This window comes from Epinephelus lanceolatus, chromosome 3 (assembly GCF_041903045.1).
Source record: "Epinephelus lanceolatus isolate andai-2023 chromosome 3, ASM4190304v1, whole genome shotgun sequence".
NCBI classification, from domain to species: Eukaryota; Metazoa; Chordata; class Actinopteri; order Perciformes; family Serranidae; genus Epinephelus; species Epinephelus lanceolatus.
In genome coordinates this window covers 43,190,962-43,213,489 of record NC_135736.1, presented here as the reverse complement: position 1 = coordinate 43,213,489, position 22,528 = coordinate 43,190,962, and the positions used below count along the sequence as shown (strand labels likewise).

Here is a 22,528-nt window from a genome sequence, read left to right as displayed (position 1 = left end):
CATGTGACTGCAGTTGGTTTGGACCGAGGTCGGAACACGTTCTCGCCACAAATGAACCGCACCAGAGTTCGTTTGTAACCGGACCACCTCTACAAGAAGGTCAGTTGTTTTGGTGCGCACCTGAGTGTGATTGCTGTGTTCACACCTGCCCAAACAAACTGCACTTACTGTAGGCGGCAAGTTTGGCTGAACTGCACCAAACAGGGCAGGTGTGAAAGCAATGAATTGAATGCACAGGTAAGCAGAGTTTCCACTGTTTTGCTTGCTTCATATGTTTTGATATTGTACTCTAACACTAATTACTACTATGGCATGAGATGGCGGCTCAGTGGTGAGATCTGGGCCTTACTGTAAGGGGTGAGTGGAGCTTGTACGTCCTTCCTTCGCCTGCTTTGATTTCATCACACAATCCAAAGACACCATCACACTCATATTAAATTTACATCTTTTTCAGAAATGCTTTACAGTATTAGCACAGACACATAAATCCAGTCAGCTGCGGTGATAAGGAAACTACTATTTACTCTGCTGTCAGTAAATTGTCAGAAAAATTCTGGATTAGTTCATCACCACTATAAATTTGTCCAGTTTTGAGAAACATTTGAAATACTACTACAAGCCTCTCACGGTCTTCAAATTAACTGACCCAATCCACAGCCAGTATCGTCCAAAAATCCAGGAGCTGCCTCTGGTAAGAAAGGATGACAATGTAACCCAAGAAAAGGCAGAAAAGGGAGACAATGTGAAGAACAAATCAGGATGCTTGGGTGTGGAGGTAGTCATTGCAGGGAGTCATTACAAAACAAAGACCAAGTTCAGGTGCAATAAAACTGGAGATGAGAGTCAGATTTTCAATTTGGAAGTGCGTTGGGTGTTGAAAGCGCAGGGTGGAGTGCAAATAGGATTAGTCATTCAGAGCCATGTTGGACTGCAGCGAGGTTTTTCCCCGAGGCGGGGAAACTGAATCATCCAGAATAATGTCCTCTCGTTAATAGATTCCCTAATAGATTTTCAAATAAAATGAATTCTAAAGGGAATCTGTTCACTTTGAAGCCACTTCAGAAGACTAATTTGCATCGTGTCATCGTACTTTGACGTCATGTGGGTGAATGTGTGCATGATCTGTGAGGTTGAGGGGAAGTTTACTTAAATGTTGAACTTCTGTGAATCAGTGCATTATACGTCAGGATGGCAAGACTATATTTTGTAACCTAAGAATCTCTGACAGCAATTTTTATCTTGGGTAAATTGGTGGAAATATTGGTTATGAGTTGTACTTTACCTTTCACATGAAAAGTGTCAGAAATATTCATATCAAGGATGAAAAAAAAAAAAAATCCGAGAGAAGTTTAATCCCTAGCGCTGCACAGCTGGCTAATTAGGATGTGAAGAGTGTGTCTGCGTCAAGTTGGTGGTTTCGAAAAATAATGGAAATTATTGGAGACAGCCCCCCCTAAACTGACGTTGGAAAGGTGAAGGGGGAGATGGTCTCTGAAGCTTTACAACTGACACGTAGTTCTGATGGAGTATAGTGGCAGTTTAAAGAGGATGACATGCAGCAATGAATTGTATAGTACTTGGCCATCCTGCTTTAACTCAACTTCAAGAATAAACTGAAGAGTGAGTATTTTTCTGCTGGAGCTAGTTGAGGTGTTTTGGTGATCTGATCAGGAAGCCTCCTTGTGGAGGCGTTGTGCGCTCATCCAACTGGGTGGAGATTCCGGCATGACCATAAGGCCAGATTTCGTGTCCAATCTGGCCTAAAAAAGCGTGGGATTCCCTAGCAAGTGCTGAAGAAAGTGGCTGGAGTCCTCGGCATGTGGGCTACTTTGCGTATTTTTTTGCTTTTGACAGCAGGATCAGAGAAGTGGTGCGATATGGAATTATTTAATTAGTTGAATTAATTTGCACCACTGTTGTATGTGGCTGCAATTTGTTTCTGTTATTACCTGTTGGTCTATCCCCACTGCATCCAGTCCGTGGTACATGATGTTGACCCAGCCGTCTTTTGAGGCCAGCACAAACAGGGACATTAGAGCCTGGAGGAGACACACACACACACACAAACCCACAAAACTTTACTTAGCTCTAAACTGGTTGATGCTACTGATTATTATAAATGTGATGAAGTGCTTGCCATTAATATATGAAAATAACAAAGTAACAATTTAAAAATACACATTTCATTTTATGACTCAAAACGACTGAAAACTTTGAAGCTGAGCATTGATCTGCAGTATCAGTATCTCTCTTACTTTGTTAATTCATTACTTAAGCAATGAAGTTCTTTGTTTATTTCTTCCAAACAAGCTGCTTAATTCAAACCCTTCCTGTGTGCCGGAGAACTTTTACACTGCAGCCAGTGCAGCACAGTAGGCCAAGAAGCTGTCAGGATGGTTTGAGTCCAGGGCAGGCTGTTAGATTAGCATTGATAAATCTGTTGCTTCAGCTGCTGTCCGTGATGCTGATCAAAGGCTGGTTTGCAGGATGGGAGAGATGGCCTTCAGTTCAGTAATACAGGCGGCTGTTTTGACACACGCCACTTGGTGGCAGTGTATTTTGGCCTTACACAAATGGGGGGAGAGTGGGCAGCAGCTTGCGGATTGGCGCTGTAGCAACTAGACTTCAACCGGTACAAAGTCTTATCCAAGACAGATTTTAACTACCTTTGCGGTCCGCCTGAGTAGAGTTTGTGTACCAGGGCCGTACCACAGACAGACCTGCCCACGAGCGTGCCTTCATGTGATATTAATCAGTAATACAATATACATAAGATAATTGACCTTTCGCTAACCGCGCCCCTTTGAGATGGTCCGACAAGCTGTCGGAGTAAGCATGGAGCCCACACTGCAACTAACTGCACTCCCTGAAGAAATATTATATTTTTGGAGAAATGAAAGAGTGATTCCAGAGAGAAGCAGACAGAGGGGTCTACAGTCTGTGTTTGAAGGATATATCCAGGATGTCAAACTGACTCAGCAGCAACAACAGGTTAAAAAGACAAAGATAGTTAAGCTAAAGACGAACTATAGGCTACAGATCACAGTGTAAAAGTGAACCACCACATCACTGCTGATCACCACACAAGACAATGAATATAAAGGGAAACTTTGCTCATATTGAACCAGCTGTGTGGCATCGCAGTGTGTGCAGATGAATGTGTTTGCCTTCACCCTGTGTCGTTGCCAGCATCCGAACCTTCACCAGCAGACAGGCAGGGATCTTTAGGGGGAAGTCAAACAACGTTCATCTGCGCTCACTGCGATGACACACAGCTGGCTGAATATGAGCAAAGTTTCCCTGCTTCCCTTCACTGGTTCCTGTACAGCAGGGTTGGTCTTTGTTCCACTGTTATAATCACTACAGAGCAAAAGCAGCATGTGTATACATTCAGTAGGCTATATCTTCAGTAGCTAGCTAGCTAACCCTACACTTTTCAGGGTTTGATTTTGGTTTTGGAACAGGAAAGAAAAGTATATCTTTTTCCAACCTCTCCAGGTAACGAGTATCATTAATACACGACGTGCCCCAGGCACAACATTTAGCTCCAAATCCACAAAACCAGCCTGAAAATGAAGGAAATCTGAAACAGTTGCATTAGAGTCAATGGAGCACAGCTGTGTTGTTGTCGGACCCTGGGCTGAGCCGGCCTGATGCTACGTTATGATTGGCAAATCTGCATCTGGGGGCGGGACTTAGCGAAGGGTCAATTATTTCAGCTAGGAAAAAGTTTTTTGTTACAATGCTGTTGTAGGACAAGAAAATGGCATTTTAAATGTCTTTTTACATTAATAGTTGAAAACATTCCTTTTTAACCTTTTTAATCTTTTTCCGTAGATTTGTTGTTCTGTATTTGTTGCACGTCTTTTAGTAATTTCCCGTGCGCTACACAGTATAGGAGAAATTCTGTCTTGTAGCGTATGCTCATTATTCTAATTTTTATGATATATGTGTGCATCATTGTTTGCATTTTCATCCATAATTAATACTTTCACAACAATCCAGACAGGTTGACAGGGATCTAGTTTCTCTCTTTTGTACCTGTCCAAGGTTGTCAAAGTTGTATTTGTGGTGAACCCATCGATAGTTGGCAGCCAGGCAGTCAGATTTGTTAGTGATGTTCTTCACGTCGAAACCCACACAGTAGTAGAACTTCCCTTTGAAGAGCTGTGAAGGAAGACACACACGGAGAAGGAAATGAGAGACACAGGCGCACAAAGATGCATTTCGATGAAGTCATGACAACGCTCGTGCGCGCCCACTTCTTTCATGCAGCTTTTGAAGTAATTTCATAATTAGTGTCTGTAACCAGTATGTGGATGAAGCCTAAGTGGAGACTCCAAAAGCACTTGATATCAACAGTGTGCTTTTCCTCCCGAGAAAAGATGCTTTTAATTCTCAATCACACTGAACACTTCAAAGAGGGAAGTGAGTAAAATAATGCATAACGGCAGATGCAGAATGAATAATAACGTGAAACGATGTGGGGAAAAACAGGATGGGATTGACAACTGCATGCAAAAGGAAATGCAGGACTGCACTGATGAAATAAAATTGAGAAAACCAAGTCAGTTGTATGTTTGCAAGACTTACGAACTCACCGTAAACAGAATAGCTATAGCTGTAGAATACTAATGATATAGCCTGTTGTGTAGATATTGTTAATACTGGAGCATTTATGACACATATCAGCTGTTTCTGACAGCACAGCAAAGGAGATTTATCATAGGGGAGATTTCAACTGGGTTTTTTTACTTTGTTGTGTGAATATAAAATATGATCTATTAATTAATTATAGTATATAGTAGCCTGTTTCTATACTGTGCCTTGAGATTTTTTGTTGTTTAAATGTTAATGATGATATTTTAGGGTTAACACATTCTGTATTCTTGGCTCCCATAAGCCACGTTCCAGTGTATTTTGGCATTTTTATGATATGTCGTATTTTTCTGAGACATTTTGATTAGCCACACTGTTCTCCAAATATTCTTGTGACAAAGTTTTTTGCTCAAAGTTTAAACGGGAAGTTGATATACCACTATAGTAGAAGCTGGGGGTCATCCTCCAAGCTTGTCGTGCTTCTTTGCTTCTGACTCGCCTAAAGGATAAACACCTTTGTGAGCTAGCTAGTCGACTTATCTTGTATTTTGGTTACACTGACGACTTAACAACTGCGGACTGTTTGCAATTGAGCACCATCAATTTACATCCACTAAAAGTGCTTGTTTTTGCCACCGACAGGCTCAGGTTGTTATTATTAGCAGTGATATCCTTTTTTGTTAACCAGGAACAGCCTTGAAATCGCCATCGCCAAACACACCAGACTCCATTTACATAGACAGTAATTCAAGTGTGTATAGAGCCAGTATCTTTTCATATTTATTGTTCTATGGCTAAGCCTCGCCCTAAAACGTGATGAGCCAATCACAGTGTGTATAGCCATTCCCATACACTCGGACATTCTCTGCCTGGACGTCCATTGAAATGCATTACAGAAAGTCAGTTTTGTTCGGTTTTATGAGCTTTTTCTGAGATTTGAATTTTAAAAATGGTCAAACGTGTGCATGGGGTACATGCAACTCCGACACAAGGTATCCTGAGAGGCTGGGCGACCAGGTGTATTTTTTACACTTTCCTAAACCACATCTCAACTGAGAAAAGTGTCTCCTTTGGATAAAGTTGTGTGGTAACGTTAGACGACAACATCAACTCACCGTGAATAAGATTAACAATGATGTCTACATCTGTTCTAAGGTAAGTCAACATTGTGTTTGAGGCAACATATTGTCACTTTGCTGGAAGGAAATATAAAGTTATCTTTAACATCTCTAGCTAACGTTAGCTAAAGTTAGCTTAACGTTAGCTCCTAGCTGCGTTGTTCATCATGTCACCTTGTTTGCTGGGAGTTCATTAGCCTATTTTGTTCTAGTTTTGTACTTTGGTGATCGTACATCATTGTTAGCTGTTGTCCAAAGGGCTCTAGTTAAGCTAACGTTAACTTCTGGAGCTTAGCTTCATTAACTTATCTGTAATCTCAGAGATAACAAAGGTTGGCAAACGTTATGCTGAATGATTCAGTGTAAATACTGTAGCACCAAACTAATGGAGAGACACTCTTGGTAAAGATGGTAAAAAGGCCGTTATCCTTTTCTCATATTCTGAGCCAAAAACCTTAACTTCAGTGGCACTTTGATGCACCAAAATTTGAGCCTGGTGAGTTTGGCGATGGTGATTTTGGGGCTGTTTCTGATTAAACAAAATGGATCTTACCCTTTAACAAAAAGATCTACTTCCGTAGGGATCTTATCCACTATGTTGTTAGACTTTTAGAAAAATAATCAGCATGTAACTGGCAAAAATGTGCACTTTCAGTGGATGTACAGTGACAGAGCATATTGCCCTGAGTGGTTCGGATCAGCTTGTTTCACTGCTGCTGTGCTGCTGCGCTCTCACTTGCTACTAAACCAGTTTTAAAAAATGTTATTCCAGTTAGTCACATAGACACAAAAACATACAGTTACTCTTTAATTGAAAAACAGGAATTAACCCTGGCTGGAATGAGGCTGTAACTTAATCCAAAGTGTGTTGTATGTGTTTGCCTGTATTGGATTGGTAAGGCTGTGGCTCATTATGTAATCATCTGCAGGGATATGCGGAGAGTAAAACGTTCTTTTAAACTCATCCAGTTCTTAGCTTTGGCAGGAAAATTACCCACACTTGCTGGATTTTTGGTAATGTGTTACCGTAATACCTTTTCCTGTTGGATTCTGCTGTAATTAGCGTTCTTAGCTGTGTTGTGAGAACGTGATCTCATTGTGGGTGCTAACAGAGCCATACAACCTCATCTCATGTTCTTCACAGTTCATGTTTAATGATTCAGTTCTTGGCTTTCATTGTTGCTCTAGATGAAAGTTAAGAGCATAGTAATGGTCTGGCATATTTCGATGGTATGAAATCTTAATGGAGCCATGGTGAGCATAGGGGTCGCTATGTTAGATCATATCATCTCAGGTTGAATTAAAAAAATTGCAGAGAGTCTGCGTAGATTGTTAAAGACTTGCGAGATCCCCTGATTAATAGAAGACAAGGACAAAGAAGTGAAGGCATACCATGGAGAACATACAAATCAATATCTGACGGTGTTTACCTGAACACCAAGAATACCAAAGATGATGAAGAAGGCGCAGCAGATGAGGACGATGTTGCCGATGGGCTTGAGGGATGTGATGAGGGTTTCGACTACCAACTTCAGCCCTGGAGCTCTGCTGATCACCCTGGAGGGCAAAGGGAGAGACACAGAGAGAGATGGTGAATGAGAAAAAGAGCAAGGGATACAGAGAACGACACAAAAGGAGACAGGGGAAAAGAAGGACTAGGACATGGAGCTTCCATTGAGTTCAAAATCAGAAATAACACAAATAAACATTATCCTCTCCAACAAGTTCAGTATTAATTGGTGTTTAAAGTTACGTAAATGATGCAATGTCGACACACTGAGACTGTGTCGGGTCCCATGGTGCACTTTGGGAACTGACTGAATTCCCCTAAACCTAAAATGACCTAGGTAAATCTCATTTGAGCCCTCTGAACTGTGGTTCACAAGCTGCTTCCATCTCAGCTATAGAGTCTTACACTGTATGGAATAAATATTGTACACTGTATAGAGCAGGGGTTTTTACTTTTTAATAAAGTAAATAAACTTACATTTAAACTTAAACTTACTCTCAACTTATAAACTTTTGAATGGGAAAATAAAACAATGTGAAAATACCTGGGGGCCATCTGATTCTCACATTAAATGTTTTTTTTTAAAAAGTGAGACAAATGCAACCATTTTTATCTTTTAATGAACTATTACTACTTGATGCCTGTCTACAAACTGTATGATAGTCCTCATGATGGGTAAAAATGCGAAGTGATCTTGCTCAATTGACCATTATTGTGTAAAGGGCTCATATGGTACATTTTGAAAGTCAAGCCAAGAGTTGATTATAATTGGTCTGCGGGCCACAATTGGGCCCCGGGCCAGACTTTGGACATGCCTGGTATAGAGTAATATCATTAAATACAGAACAGCAAAAAAAAAAAAAAAAAAAAAAAAGAAAGAAAGAAAACTGGAAAATGCACTTGTTGATTAAGATGAAAAGATTGATACCACTCTCATATTTGTACAGATAATATGAAACTACCACAAGTAGCCTGTTTGATTGGCACATAGACTGGGAACACTGGGAAACAGCGAGCCTGGGTCCGTCTAATGATAAAAAATAAAAAAATACTACAAACCAGCATCTCTAAAGCTCACTAATTGACATGTCATATCTCGTTTGTATGATCCATATAAAAAAACAAAATGTGAGGATGACAATTTGACAGTTTAATGAGGAGTAATGACTATTTCCTGGGCTGGAACCAGTTACAACAGGTAGGTAACATAGTAGGTATTTTCCAAAATGATAAATATCAGTGTTGTGTATGAATGTGTTTACAACTAATAACTGCAAGCATGTGTTTTTACAGCACCTAAAAATGTATGGGACCCGCCATGCCGTTGTTGTGTTGCAGATGGTTTCAATGTCGATAAGTGTTTCCCCCCCACCTAAATACAATCCAAAACTCGTCGTACACACCTGACGCATTTTAATAGGAGGGAAATAATACTTGATGAGGGAACAGACTTCAACACAACTAGTGCAACGGGCAATTTAGACAACGCAGCTACTGGTACTGCTAAAGCCCATTCATCCGGATATTTATAGGATGTTTTTGCACAAATCAGTGTGTTGCCAGGGTCTAAAAGAAACAAGTCTGAATATAAGCCACGTTAGCAATGAAATTGAAGTTAAAGTAATCTGAACAGTACTGAGACATACCTGTGAGTGAATGATGATCACAAGATTTTAATTTATTAAAAAACAAAAAGTATAACCACTATAATGCACGCTACTGTCAAATTATTTCTTTTCAAATCAATCCAAAATGATGATGCTATTACAGAAAACATGGCAGTTTGTCCTTCTAACCTGAGGGGGCGCAGCGTCCTGAGCAACCTGAGTACCCGCAGAACCCCCAGGATCTTAGCCCCGCCCGCCATGGACACCACAATGTCAATCAGAGACACAAACACGAGGAAACCATCGAGAATGTTCCAGCTGCTCCTCAGATAGGCTTTCTCCCCCAGGTACAGACCCATGGACACCACCTGGAGAGATGAAGGGAGACAGATGCAGAATCCAGCACAGGTAAAACGACAGTGGCCAGATGCATGCACACACACACTCTCTCACTCTCTCTCACACACACACACACACACACACACACACACACACACTTTGATATTCAGATTTCATATTTAGCTTCTCAAACAGGTATTTCATTTCACGTCAGCTGCTTTCTGGAGGAGAGAAGAGGAGACATTTGAAAATCACAAAGATGAAAAAAATATATATATTTGAGAATGAAAGGTGTGTGATGGAGGGAGAGAGGTGTTAAATCCAGAAGAGCTACATTTCTTAGGAGATGAAAGGAGGGAAGACAGACAAGCAATAGCTCTTAAACCCCAATATGAGAAAATGAATGTTCAAAAGGAAAAGGAAAGGAACAGACAAGGGGAGGAATAAAGGAAATGAGGAGAGGGGGGAAATGGAAAGGCGATTAAAAGGAAAGCAAATCTACTACAATTTCTGGCAGCAGTGGAAATCTCCAACACTGGGCTGACTACCAGCACATCCACATTCAAATTACACTTCAGAGTGGTTGGAATGATGAATCCGCAGCAAAATCAAAGTTTGTTTGCATGCTTAACTGGCTTTTATGTTGACACTGAATTTTGCCGACTGTACTGTAACTGAGGGAAATGTCTGTGATAAAAACTTCGAAAGAACATTTCGAGAAAAGGCTTTACTCTGTTTGAATTCCAGTTAAGACATACAGCATTTTGGACTGCTGACATTGCACTGTGCCTCTTCAGCAGTCTGCCCAAAATCCTCTTACATCAGACACTTCTACACCGCCGGGCCACACAAGACAAAATACCGAGAAGGTGTGTTGCTGTTGTCACTGGAGCTGCAAACATCACATATTTCTGTTTTGTCTTAGATTTACCTGTCACATTCTAGCTACAGCTGAGATGGGAGGTCTCGCTCAATACGCAAGCCCTAATGGAGACTGAACCAGAAGGAAGGAGGACGGGAATATTCTAGATACGAAAAAAGGAGGGGATGGGTGAGGTGGGGGAGATCAACAATTTTGTGGAAACAGTGAGACAGCTATCAGTGGGTGGAATGAGAGGCAGGAGTCAGGGGCGAGTGAGAAAGGCAGAAGAGGCACAAAGAGAAAAACAGAAAGTTTTGCAATCAAAAAGAGTTGCTGAGGTTGGAGGAAAAGTCGCATGGCAGATGTTTCGACATCATTTGACATCTGCAGGGTGCTTTCATGGCAACAACAACTTGGTGTTCTTGTCATGTCGAAACAGAACAAGCGAAGATGCAGCGGGCTCGTCTGCCTTGTCTGGCAGAAAAATGCCACCGGAGAGATATGTGGAAGGATGGGAAATTCTGGAAAGGTGGGATAAGTGGTGTTTGGGAACATGGCACAGAAATAATGATGGCACACTGCTGCAAAATAAACCGCTGAAAGTGTGTCTTTGGAGTGTCATATAGGTGCCACCTGTAGACTCTGGAACTTTAAAATAGATTCCAAATGTGATCCAGAGTTCTTACTGGAAACGTGTCAAACCAAACTAACTCATTTCATCCATGGCCACATAAAACCAAATTTACCTCTTCTCCTGGCATATGTCCTTAGACTGTCAGCTGCGTTGATGCAAGCCAGTCCAGTGTGTCATCATCCAGGTCGATTAGACCAAGATTGCCATTCGGTGGCTGGTATATGGGGCAGCTGCTTATTATATGTTGTACAGTTTGTAATTGATCCCCGCATTTGCAGCGGGCTGTCCGCAAGGCCCCATTTCTGCATTGCTGCACTGAAGCGTCCTACACCTGTCCTCAAGTGGTTGAGGGTCGTCCATTGCTGTCGGGGCAAGATGCTGGCCAAGGATGTCCGTGGGATCTTCAATAAAGTGGTGAAGCCACTGACTTCCACTGGTCCCTCCATCTTGCCTTGACCCAGGAGGCTTTGTAGGTGACAGTTGGTATTGTGCGGAGCAGTCCTTGGGCATGTGTGGCAAAGGGGCGTCGGGACTTGAGACGCGTGCATTGTGGTGACTCCGTAACGATCTTGTGGAGGAGGTGGGAGTCACTTGTTAGTGCCTTTTGGGCAAGGGCCAACGTAATAACAGGACATGTTCCTATAGAGTGCCGAAGTCATGCCCCTTCCGGTAGAGCTCATGGGACCTTAGATCAGAAAAAATATGAATGGCAGTGAATGGGGAGAGAAATATTATCTTTTGTTCCCATTTGAGTTGTGACATGAAATCTAAATATGTTGTTAATGAATTTAAAACATACATTTTAAGGTCAAGAAAGTCATACTTTGTGGTAAAACTGTTGAGATATAAGCTTTTTAATTAGAAAGACTCAAGAGTACACAGGAGGAGGTCGCGTATGTGATGTCATAGCTTTTGCTCACTTCCTGCAGCTTGGCCTCCCCGCTGAAATTCCACTGTTTTATGATTAATCAATTTTTGATTGAAGATGTCTGTGTGTTTTGTGCCAGGCTGCAGTCACTCCAAACTGCTGGAAGCGAGCGATTTTTCAAAAGCTTATATCTCAACAGTTTTACCACAAAGTATGATTTTCTTGACCTTAAAATTTATGTTTTAAATTTATTAACAACATATTGGATTTCATGTCGCAACTCAAACGGGAACAAAAGATAATATTTCTCTCCTCATTCACTGCCATTCATATTTTTTCCGATCTAAGGTCCCATGAGCTCTACCGGAAGGGGCGTGACTTCGGCACTCTATTTTCCTGTTCTGCCGATGCTGCATAAATGCAGCATTCCGAGCTAACTCTTGCACTCTTATTAGGTTCCTGTCGCTCTGCTTCTAGAAATGCTTGTGTAAAACTCTGCTACTGTATCATGTGCTGACAAGCTTTAGCAACATATCCCACCTGTGAACAAACACCATGACTGTCACTGCAGTGACTCAAAGTGAGTGACGACAGCAGCAGCGGTGCAAGCATGATAACAGATACTGCAATGCCAGCTGTTGTCAGGACACTCTAACTCTATAGAAATAATGTAGCAGCTCGGTGCCAGAGGTCTGACAGAGACAGAAAAAGAGGAGAAATAAAGAAATGGAATGACATAAACACAAGGTGGAAGAAAAACAAGGACGGATAAGTGAGAAGGATGAAGAAAGAAAAGGGACTTGTGCATCAAAACTAACTGAAGAAGTCAGTTTGCAGAATTCTTTACAGTTGTGTTTAGGAACAGACAATCTCACTGCCTTGTTTTGACAGCCAACACGGTCCAAAACTCTCACTCTAAGAAAATATTTTATCTGTCCTCACTGCAAGGATCTGCACAGCAGCGAGTCACTGTCACATCCTATACGATAGGTCTTTTGTCACGACTTGACAGGCTGGATGGCGAGTTATAATACGTCTGCTCCGTTATTAATAGCAGCTGGCTATACTAAAACCTCTTCGGGACTATTGGAATGCCGTGGGGCCTCCATTAAGCAGATCAAATATCGGCATGATAAAACATGAAGCATGGGAAATCTATAGCAGGTCGATGCCAGCGCTGTTATCAAAGCCTGCGCTTCTTCTCTCACACTACCAGCTGTCCTTTAGCTGACAGGGCGAGTATGTCACATTAAATTCAAATTCAAATTACACTCAAACTCCATTTGGAATATCACTTAACAGAACATATGGCAACTATTGTACATGCCACTTCAGCTTTAGTTTTGCAATCTGATGTTTGAGATGGGATTTTGTAAGCTCACACTGTGATGGATGTCCACTATACTCTTTACACTTTCCCCACAGATATTTCAACAGTACTTTGTAGCCGAAAAGCTTCAATACTACAGTGTAATGACTTTGGGTGATGAGTCTGAGTCGTTCTCATTCCAAGAGCATCAAACATGCCAGCCTGGTCAGTGGCCCTTGACTTCTCTTACTGGTACACTAAGCACCTTAGGCATCTGTATGAGCTGCACTACTTCATTTTCTTTTTCAGACCATCCTCTGTAAACCCAAGATATGGTTGTGCGTGAAAATCCCAGTAGATCGACAGTATCTGAAATACTCAGACCAGCCTGTGTGGCACCAGCAACCATACCACGTTCATAGTCACTTAAATTACCCTTCTGCCTAAAAAACATCCATCTGGCTTTATTGATATGTAACTCAAATGTATACAATATATGTTGTGTGCTCCATCTCTTTCTCAGCAAACAGTTCTTGGCCTTAAAAACGTTGAAGACCCCTGTCCTAGCATATTGTTTTGCAGCACCGGGGCCAGCTTATAACATTTAATATTATTAATTCACCAACTTGCTCATTATAAAGCAAATTATTTTGGGATTTCCTAAGTGGTGCACACTAATCACCCGGTAAATGAAATCAGTAAAATTTTAGTAAAATGCAAATTATTATATTTTAAACTTAAATCAGGTGCAATTTGCAGAGAGTGCACACCTTCTTCAGCATCATCCCTCCTCCTATGATCAGCTACCCAGTGCAACCATAGAATTTTTCAACACAACACCATGCAGCTCCGGATCAGTAGTTTGGAAACTCTCAAAGGTACTAAGTTAAAGAAGTAAAGAAGAACATGAGTCATTCATTTTTCCTTGCAAGACTTCGGGTACCGACATAAGTTCGCTGCTTGCAGTAAAAAAACAAATCAGGAGTCTTAATGGAGCCGTTCTGACCAGCTAACACAAGTTGTGAAGCCTTTGGAAGCACTTTAGCAAATGGCATTCATTGTGCTCATACTTGGAAAATAGACACATGGAGAGTCTTAATTCTGGACATGTCTCAAAAAAGTTGCTCGGTAATGCATCTCAAAGCCAAAAAGCAAGATCTAAAACTCCCTTTTGACTGTTTCTTTCAGCTTGTGTCACTAAGCTCCTCAGTAAGTGTTGTGAGGCGGTTTTAAAAGAAAGGAAAAAGCATGACACGTTGATGTTGGAAACATCATTTTCTGCTGACGACCGAGCTTCACACATTCAAAGCTGTTAAAGTTTTTGCAAGTTTGCCTTGGCCTCAAGCTGCTGTAATATGATGACCTCAGAGCTGAGTGACTACGCTGAGGTAAGAGACGGACCATGGGAAAACGTCGAGCTGACACCACAGCATATTATAACTTTGAATTAGGCATGATGATCGCGTAAGCACAGACAGTAGTGACAACACAGAATGGCTGCTAAAATGCTTGTAAGAAACGCATTCTGTCAGCCGTGCTTAGACCTCATAACAGTCTGATCAGCTTTAGCAGGCAAAAGACACAGTGTGACAAGAACGAGTCAACTGAGAATAAGTGCGTACGAGTTCATGTGTACATCAGCGCTTGTTTAAACATGTGCGTGTGGATGTGAGAAAAAGAGAAAGACAGAGGGAGGGTGCAACAGAGAGAGACAGATCTACACTTCCCTCCCTGTTTCTAATTAGAGTGTGATGTTCAAGGTCAAACTCACTGTGCAGGTAACACTGTTTACACTGATCACTACCGCTCATGTACCAGTGTATTGGTGTGTGTGTGGAGAGGAAAATGAAAACAGTGATGAAGTGTGTCTCAGAGAGGAAACTCTGTTTAATTAGTGCTCCTCAGAGAGAGATCAGACTGACCAGCCTGCAACAGCAGATTAACAGCAACAAGCAGCGAAGGAGAGAGAAGGAGGATGGGAACTGGAAGGAGGGTGAGAACAGAATAGAGAAAAAATATGACAGAATAAAAGAGCACTGCAGGAGATCATTACCTCAAGTGTCCACAGATTCTTAATTACTGCTTTGTGCAAAGAAAATGTCTGACATTGTTGAACCACACTGAGAAATGCATTTATATGGAGTGCAATTACGTTTTTTCCACTCGGAAATGTTCCTAAGCGCACAGCTCACATGTGAACTGTGTGCAGATGACGTATAGGGTACCATAGGGTACTTATCTCATATTCCCAATGTCAGGAGATCAGGTATATGTTTAAAATTGTATGAAAGCTGTGAGAGTAATCTAAAGGATGCTTCAGTTTTAAAAATTAATTGAGGAATAAGGAAAAATCCTTCATCTGAAAACCTTAGAGAAATCATGGTGATATGACTGTAGTAGTCATTAAGGCCATTAACGTAAAGCTCTAAAAATGACTGATTTATTGTGAACTTATGGATGTCTCCAAAGACTGATTTAAAGTTAGAGGTGTAAGCTGTAAAACATATCAAGGAAAATGTAGGTTAATGGATGATAGATGATGTGCTGGCAGGCTGGAACAGTTCATGCAGTTCCAGGACATGTGCGACTTTTATAGCAGTACTGAGGTAACGTATGACCATGGCTTAAATATTAATGCATTTCAGTCATTCACTTCCCACAACCGGTCGCAGAGGGACTGGAGCCTATCCCAGCTGACATTGGGCGAGACATGGGGTACACCCTAGACAGGTCGCCAGACTATCTCAGGGCTGACACATAGAGAGAGAAAACCATTTACACTTATATTCACACGTACGGACAATTCAGAGTCACAAATTAACCTGCATGTCTTTGGACTGTGGGAGGAAGCCGGAGCACCCGGAGAAAACCCACACTGACACGGGGAGAACATGCAAACTATGCACAGAGGAGCTCCCCCGCCCCTGGGTTCAAATCAGGAACCCTCTTGTGATGAGGCGACAATGCTAACCACTGCACCACCATGCTGCCTAGACTACGACTCTATTCGAAATTTAGAACGTATCAGTTGTCTGGACATTTATATATATATATATATATATATATATATATATATATATATATATATATGTATGTATTTTATTAATTCAATTCAATTTTTTCACTCTGTTTTCAATTACACACAGGTCCGAACACACACATGCACAAACAGGACCTATACATACACTAAGTGGAGAGATGTCAAAGTGGGGCTGCCTATGAGCGGCTGGAGGGTTCGGTGCCTTGCTGAACTGGCACCTCTCCAGCTACCAGTCCACGCTCCATATTTTGGTCCGGACGGGGACTTGAACAGGCGACCCTCTGGTTCCCAACCAGAGTCCCTTTGGACTGAGCTACTGCCGCCCCAAACGCCTCAAAGGTTCTCAACATGGAGGTGGCTGAGCCTGCAGCTAGCAGCTAACGGTGCTAACTCCAGAAACAGTGCTATACACAATGGCAACAGTGCTAAAAGAGTTAACTGGGGGAACCTGGACGGTTGGCACTACGCTTTCATAATGACGCCACCACGTTATCAGTGTAAAGTGGTGGTGATGAGCATAGCCAGTGGGATACACACATGCACTAACACGCAAACACGGCCGGACCGGCTTACCACTACCGCTACCGCTACCGCTTACCACTCAAAACTTATAAGAGGGGCCTCCGCAATGCCAGAGCAAACTATTACTCAGCATTAATAGAAGAAAACAAGAACAACCCCAGGTTTCTTTTCAGCACTGTAGCCAGGCTGACTGAGAGTCAAAGCTCTATTGAGCCTTGTATTCCTTTAGCCCTTAGCAGTAATGATTTTATGAGCTTTTTTAATGACAAAATTCTAACTATTAGAGGCAAGATTCATGACCTCCTGCCCTCGGATGGTAGGCCTACCTATCTAACCTCAAACACAGCTGTAGAATCTAATATATATTTAGATTGCTTCTCCCCAATTTCTCTTCAAGAATTGACCGCAGTGATTTCTTCATCTAAATCATCAACGTGTCTCTTAGACCCCATCCCAACTAGGCTACTTAAGGAGGTCTTTCCTTTAGTTAACACTCATATATTAGATATGATCAATATATCCCTATTAACAGGCTATGTACCACAGTCTTTTAAGGTAGCTGTAATTAAACCTCTCCTAAAAAAGCCCACCCTGGATCCAGAGGTGTTAGCCAACTATAGACCAATATCTAATCTTCCCTTTATGTCAAAGATCCTTGAGAAAGTAGTCGCAGACCAGCTGTGTGATTTTCTCCAGGATAATAATTTATTTGAGGAATTTCAGTCAGGATTTAGAGTGCATCATAGCACTGAGACAGCTCTAGTTAAAATTACAAATGACCTTCTGATTGCTTCAGACAAAGGACTCGTCTCTGTTCTTGTTTTATTAGATCTTAGTGCGGCGTTTGACACAATTGACCATCAAATTCTACTGCAGAGACTGGATCACTTAATTGGCCTAAAAGGTTCAGCACTAAGCTGGTTTAAATCTTATTTATCTGATTGTTTTCAATTTGTTGACGTTCGTAATGAATCATCCTTACGTACCAAAGTTTGTTTTGGAGTTCCGCAAGGTTCTGTGCTCGGACCAATCCTATTTACTCTATATATGCTTCCTTTAGGTAACATCATTAGAAATCACTCTATAAACTTCCATTGTTATGCGGATGATACACAGTTGTATTTATCGATGAAGCCAGAAGAAAGTAATCAATTAACTAAACTCCATAACTGCCTTAAAGACATAAAAAATTGGATGAGCACCAATTTCCTGATGTTAAATTCAGACAAAACTGAAGTTATTGTTCTTGGCCCCAAACAACTCAGAGACTCTTTATCTGATGACATAGTTTCTCTAGATGGCATTGCTCTGGCCTCTAGCACTACCGTAAGAAACCTCGGAGTAATATTTGATCAAGATTTGTCTTTTAATTCTCATTTAAAGCAAACCTCACGGACTGCATTTTTTCATCTGCGTAATATTGCGAAAATTAGGCCTATCCTGACCCGAAAAGATGCAGAAAAATTGGTCCACGCTTTTGTTACCTCAAGGCTGGATTACTGTAACTCTCTATTATCAGGTAGCTCTAGTAAGTCCTTAAAAACTCTCCAGCTAATTCAGAATGCAGCAGCACGTGTACTAACAGGAACTAAGAAACGAGATCATATTTCTCCTGTTTTAGCTTCTCTGCACTGGCTCCCTGTAAAATCCAGAATTGAATTTAAAATCCTACTGTTAACTTATAAAGCTCTAAATGGTCAAGCTCCGTCATATCTTAGAGAGCTCATAGTGCCATATTATCCCACCAGAACACTGCGCTCTGAGAACGCAGGGTTACTCGTGGTCCCTAAAGTCTCCAAAAGCAGATCAGGAGCCAGAGCCTTCAGCTATCAGGCTCCTCTCCTGTGGAATCATCTTCCTGTTACGGTCCGGGAGGCAGACACCGTCTCCACATTTAAGACTAGACTTAAGACTTTCCTCTTTGATAAAGCTTATAGTTAGGGCTGGCTCAGGCTTGCCCTGTACCAGCCCCTAGTTAGGCTGACTTAGGCCTAGTCTGCCGGTGGACCCCCTATAATACACCGGGCTCCCTCTCTCTCTCTCTCTCTCTCTCTCTCTCTCTCTCTCTCTCTCTCTCTCTCTCTCTCTCTCTCACTCTCATCCTATTACTGCATCTTGCTAACTCGGCCATTCTGGATGTCACTAACTCGGCTTCTTCTCCGGAGCCTTTGTGCTCCACTGTCTCTCAGAATAACTCATACCGCAGCGGTGCCTGGACAGTGTGACGTGTGTGGTTGTGCTGCTGCCGTGGTCCTGCCAGATGCCTCCTGCTGCTGCTGCCATCATTAGTCATTAGTCATACTTCTACTGTTATTATACACATATGACTATTGTCACACAAGTATACTGTCTGATACTAATACATACTTTCAACATATTGTACCACAGTAGCCAGAACTATAACTATAATATTATTACTTTCATTAATGTTGTTGTAAGCTACTGTCATTACCTGCATCTCTCTCTCTCTCTCTCTCTCTCTCTCTCTCTCTCTCTCTGTCTCATTGTGTCATATGGATTACTGTTAATTTATTATGCTGATCTGTTCTGTACGACATCTATTGCACGTCTGTCCGTCCTGGAAGAGGGATCCCTCCTCAGTTGCTCTTCCTGAGGTTTCTACCGTTTTTTTTTTCCCCGTTAAAGGGTTTTTTTTTGGGGAGTTTTTCCTTATCCGCTGTGAGGGTCTTAAGGACAGAGGGATGTCGTATGCTGTAAAGCCCTGTGAGGCAAATTGTGATTTGTGATATTGGGCTTTATAAATAAAATTGAATTGAATTGAATTGAATTGAACCACAACAAACCACAGAAAGGTTCAGATTACAACACACAGAGAAATAGCGTGACTTCATTCTCTGCATACAGAACCTTTAACAACAAGGGTAGGATGTAGGGATTAAGATCTGGCCTGGGCTTGCTCAGGAACTATAAATGTTTTGGGCCTTATTGTCACTGGGGCTGACACCTTCTGGTGGGTTGGTCGATTGGCAGACTAAATGCCAAGTGCTCCTCTGAAAACATGTTTTGAGGATGCAGTGTTTTTCGAGCTCAGATACTTTGGTTGCACCTGGCTGCTAAGGAATATCCAAGGAAAAATGTCAGCACAAGGTAGAGTGCTTGCTCTGGCCCTTGCTCTGGATGAAAAGAGGATATAGACCCACTGGTCTATGTGACCAGCATTATTTTTTCTATCCCATTGCTGTTTTTCAGCACTTGTACATGCAGGATGTGACAGCTGGTCTTTGTGGTATTTGTCTTGTCCCTCTTTTCCCTGTGATTGGATGGCTGGGTAAGAAGTGACAGTGATGAGCACATAGCTCTACCCAAAGCTGAACATTTAATACACAAAATGTTGATCATATGATAGCTTGAAGAGTAGGTAGAATTTCTGTCAACCGTGATTGTCTTTGGCTGACTACAGCATTTATTGACAAAGTCTATGTGATACTGGGTTATACAAACAAACTGCAACACAATAACCAGAATAAATGTTGGCATTGTAATTTTTTTTACAAACCATGGATATGTAACATTTACACATTATTATGTAGCAGATAAATTGCAACTAAATGATTATCAGTTTCAACAACACTGTGGTTTACACGCTGCTATGTTTAAGCACAAAAAACCCACATTGTTATGGTTTTGGAAAGATCCTATTTGGGCTTAAAATACCTGGTTTTGGTGGCATAAATGGTGCTGGAACTGCTGCCGTGTCTCGCTAAGAAAACAACCTGCATAGTTGATTGTTGGTGTTGAACAGTGGTCTGCAGCTTGGCAGCCATCTTGCCTGGTGTCACACCATCTACCATCCTCGCCTTCTTCTCCCCCTCCCTCATATACATGTACAAAATCTGAACTACTTTAATTTAGAATCGTATATATGATGCTATATGTATGAAACCTACAAATGTAAAGTAACCGTGGTCTGCAGACACATAGAATGCCAACATTTTCTTCTAGCGGCCGGGCTGAAACTCGACTAGTTATGGGAATAAATGTTTTTCTTGCTCTTTCCTCATCAGCCCTGCACTGTCTCACTGAGGATATTATTCCTAAATTAGGTCCTTTCAGCCGTCTTGCCAAAGTTAATAAGTGTGTTATGATTTAGAAAATAAATGCTGTCACAAGTACATTAGGACAAATGAGTGTGCAAATGTGAGTGTGTGGTGGAGTCCTGACAACACTACAATACTACAGCTGAGATAAAGCTCATGTACAAATACAAGTGGAAGATTAGTCCCCTGATTTTGTGACAGTTCAATGACAGGACAAATGCTTCATTATTGAGGAGCTGCAAGAGTCACACCTTTGAGTGGAGCACGACACAGCCACTGATATATTATTTGAGATAAGAAAATGAGCTGCAGGAGAGTGCTGCGACTACATCTGAGTGTGCAAATGAAGCACGGCACAGATAACAATGGAGCTTGCCTGATTCAATTACAAACTGAGGGACAAAAGAGCAGACAGATACAGAACTGAATATGGAGTTCCTTAAATGAGCAGCACAAAGAAGATACAGCAAATGAACATATGAGTGATCGGAAGACTGATCCAAGGAATGGAGGTAAATAAAGATGCAATGAGGGAGATGGAGATACGGAAGAGAATAAATAACAAACCCAAGTTCAACCAGGGGCCAGATGCATATGTGCACATGTGAACTCTGCACCACCACAGTGCAGAGATGATCTACATATCATTGTAGCACACATATCTTCATTATTCCTGGTCATAAATAAATCACTATAGGGTTTCTACCGATAAGGAAAATGCCTGGAAGACACAAGGCCCTTAATAATGGATGATTCCCAGTCATCTGGAAAGCAGATTAGTGGATTAACAAGTGTGTGTGTGTGTGAGTGTGTGTTTGTGTGTGCATGTGTTTATCGATGGGAAGTCCAGGAGTAGCTAAAGGCCAGCTGAGGAGCGATAGCCTTCTAATTAACTTCATTATCTAGCTGCCCATCGCTAATGGGACATGTGCAACTGATTAAACTGTAAGTTGCCGAGTTGTCAAGAAAAAAGACACGGAGAGAAAGGAAGGGAGGAAAAAGGATGGAAGGCGAGAATAACAGCTGGAGATATGGAAGAAGAAGAGGAGGAGATGAAAAGGAAAAAAATGAAGAGAAAGGGTGTGAGAGGAGCAAACCAGATATGAAATGAGGACATGGACAGGAGCAAGAGGAGGAGATGAAGACATAAGAGGATAAAAAAGGACAGGAAGAGTGGAGACAAATGATGAACAGAAGAAAGACAAGAGACAATACTAGTAGAAGGATGGAGATGTGAGGGAGAGAGCAGATAACTGAGAAGAGAAGTGGGTGAGATACAAGGTCACGACAGGAGGAGAAAGAGAAAAGAACAATGGAGAGGCGTGATGAGAGAACACTGAAGAAAGTAAAGAAAGTTGAACGGAGGAACAGAAGAAAGGACATATTACCTTGACAGTCATCTCTGCAACAAAGATGGCAGTAAAGATGTAGTTGGAAATAGTGAGAAACAGCCTTTCCTGTAACAAAAGGAGGGAAGACAAAGAGAGCATGAAGAAGGACTGCACAAGGAGGAGAAGAATTAAACAAGACAATAAGACTTGGCAGCTCGGGAAGAAAGACTGACTGCAGCAGAAGCTTCAAAGCGAGATATGAGACTTTGTTTGTGAGTGTTTTTGCTGTTAAATTAGAATTAGATCTTGTTTGCAAATTAAATGCCAAATTTGAAAGAGTTGCTTTCATTTGAACGCTTCAGATGACTTGCTTTGAAAAGTGCCTGTCATTCAATAATTTTGGTGCTGCCTGAATGCTGGGAAGTGGCTTGATGCCAGATCTCAGTGAGAGCTTGGAGCAATGAAGGCAAGGCGGCGTTTTGAAGTAGCTCTTATTAATCAAAATAATTGCTTGTTTCTAAATCATTTGTGGGATTTTTTTTTTTTTTTTTTTTTTTTTTTTTCAAAAGGAGCAACAGCTTGTTTACAAGAAACAGAATACTTTAGAAACTGGTCATCATTACAACCAGAATTATAGAGGCAGAAAAGAGGTCAAAATTATTTGGTAGAAAAGAAGAATTTGTTGATTTAAAAAAACCCTCCATATGTATATAGAAATAATGGGAAGAACA

The 22,528-nt window shown here is 41.5% G+C and overlaps 1 protein-coding gene across 1 annotated transcript in view; it reads right to left on the bottom strand.

Annotated features, from left to right (window-relative positions):
- The window catches only part of LOC117255300 (voltage-dependent T-type calcium channel subunit alpha-1I-like), a 386,243-nt gene that overhangs the window by 78,608 nt on the left and 285,107 nt on the right, over nt 1-22,528 (bottom strand). The window contains exons 21-25 of the mRNA XM_078166400.1: nt 21,855-21,923; nt 9,024-9,202; nt 7,148-7,274; nt 4,042-4,167; nt 1,950-2,039 (exon numbers count right to left, since the gene is read on the bottom strand). Coding sequence (XP_078022526.1) covers nt 1,950-2,039; nt 4,042-4,167; nt 7,148-7,274; nt 9,024-9,202; nt 21,855-21,923 — 591 coding nt within the window. The remainder of the gene's footprint in view (nt 1-1,949; nt 2,040-4,041; nt 4,168-7,147; nt 7,275-9,023; nt 9,203-21,854; nt 21,924-22,528) is intronic.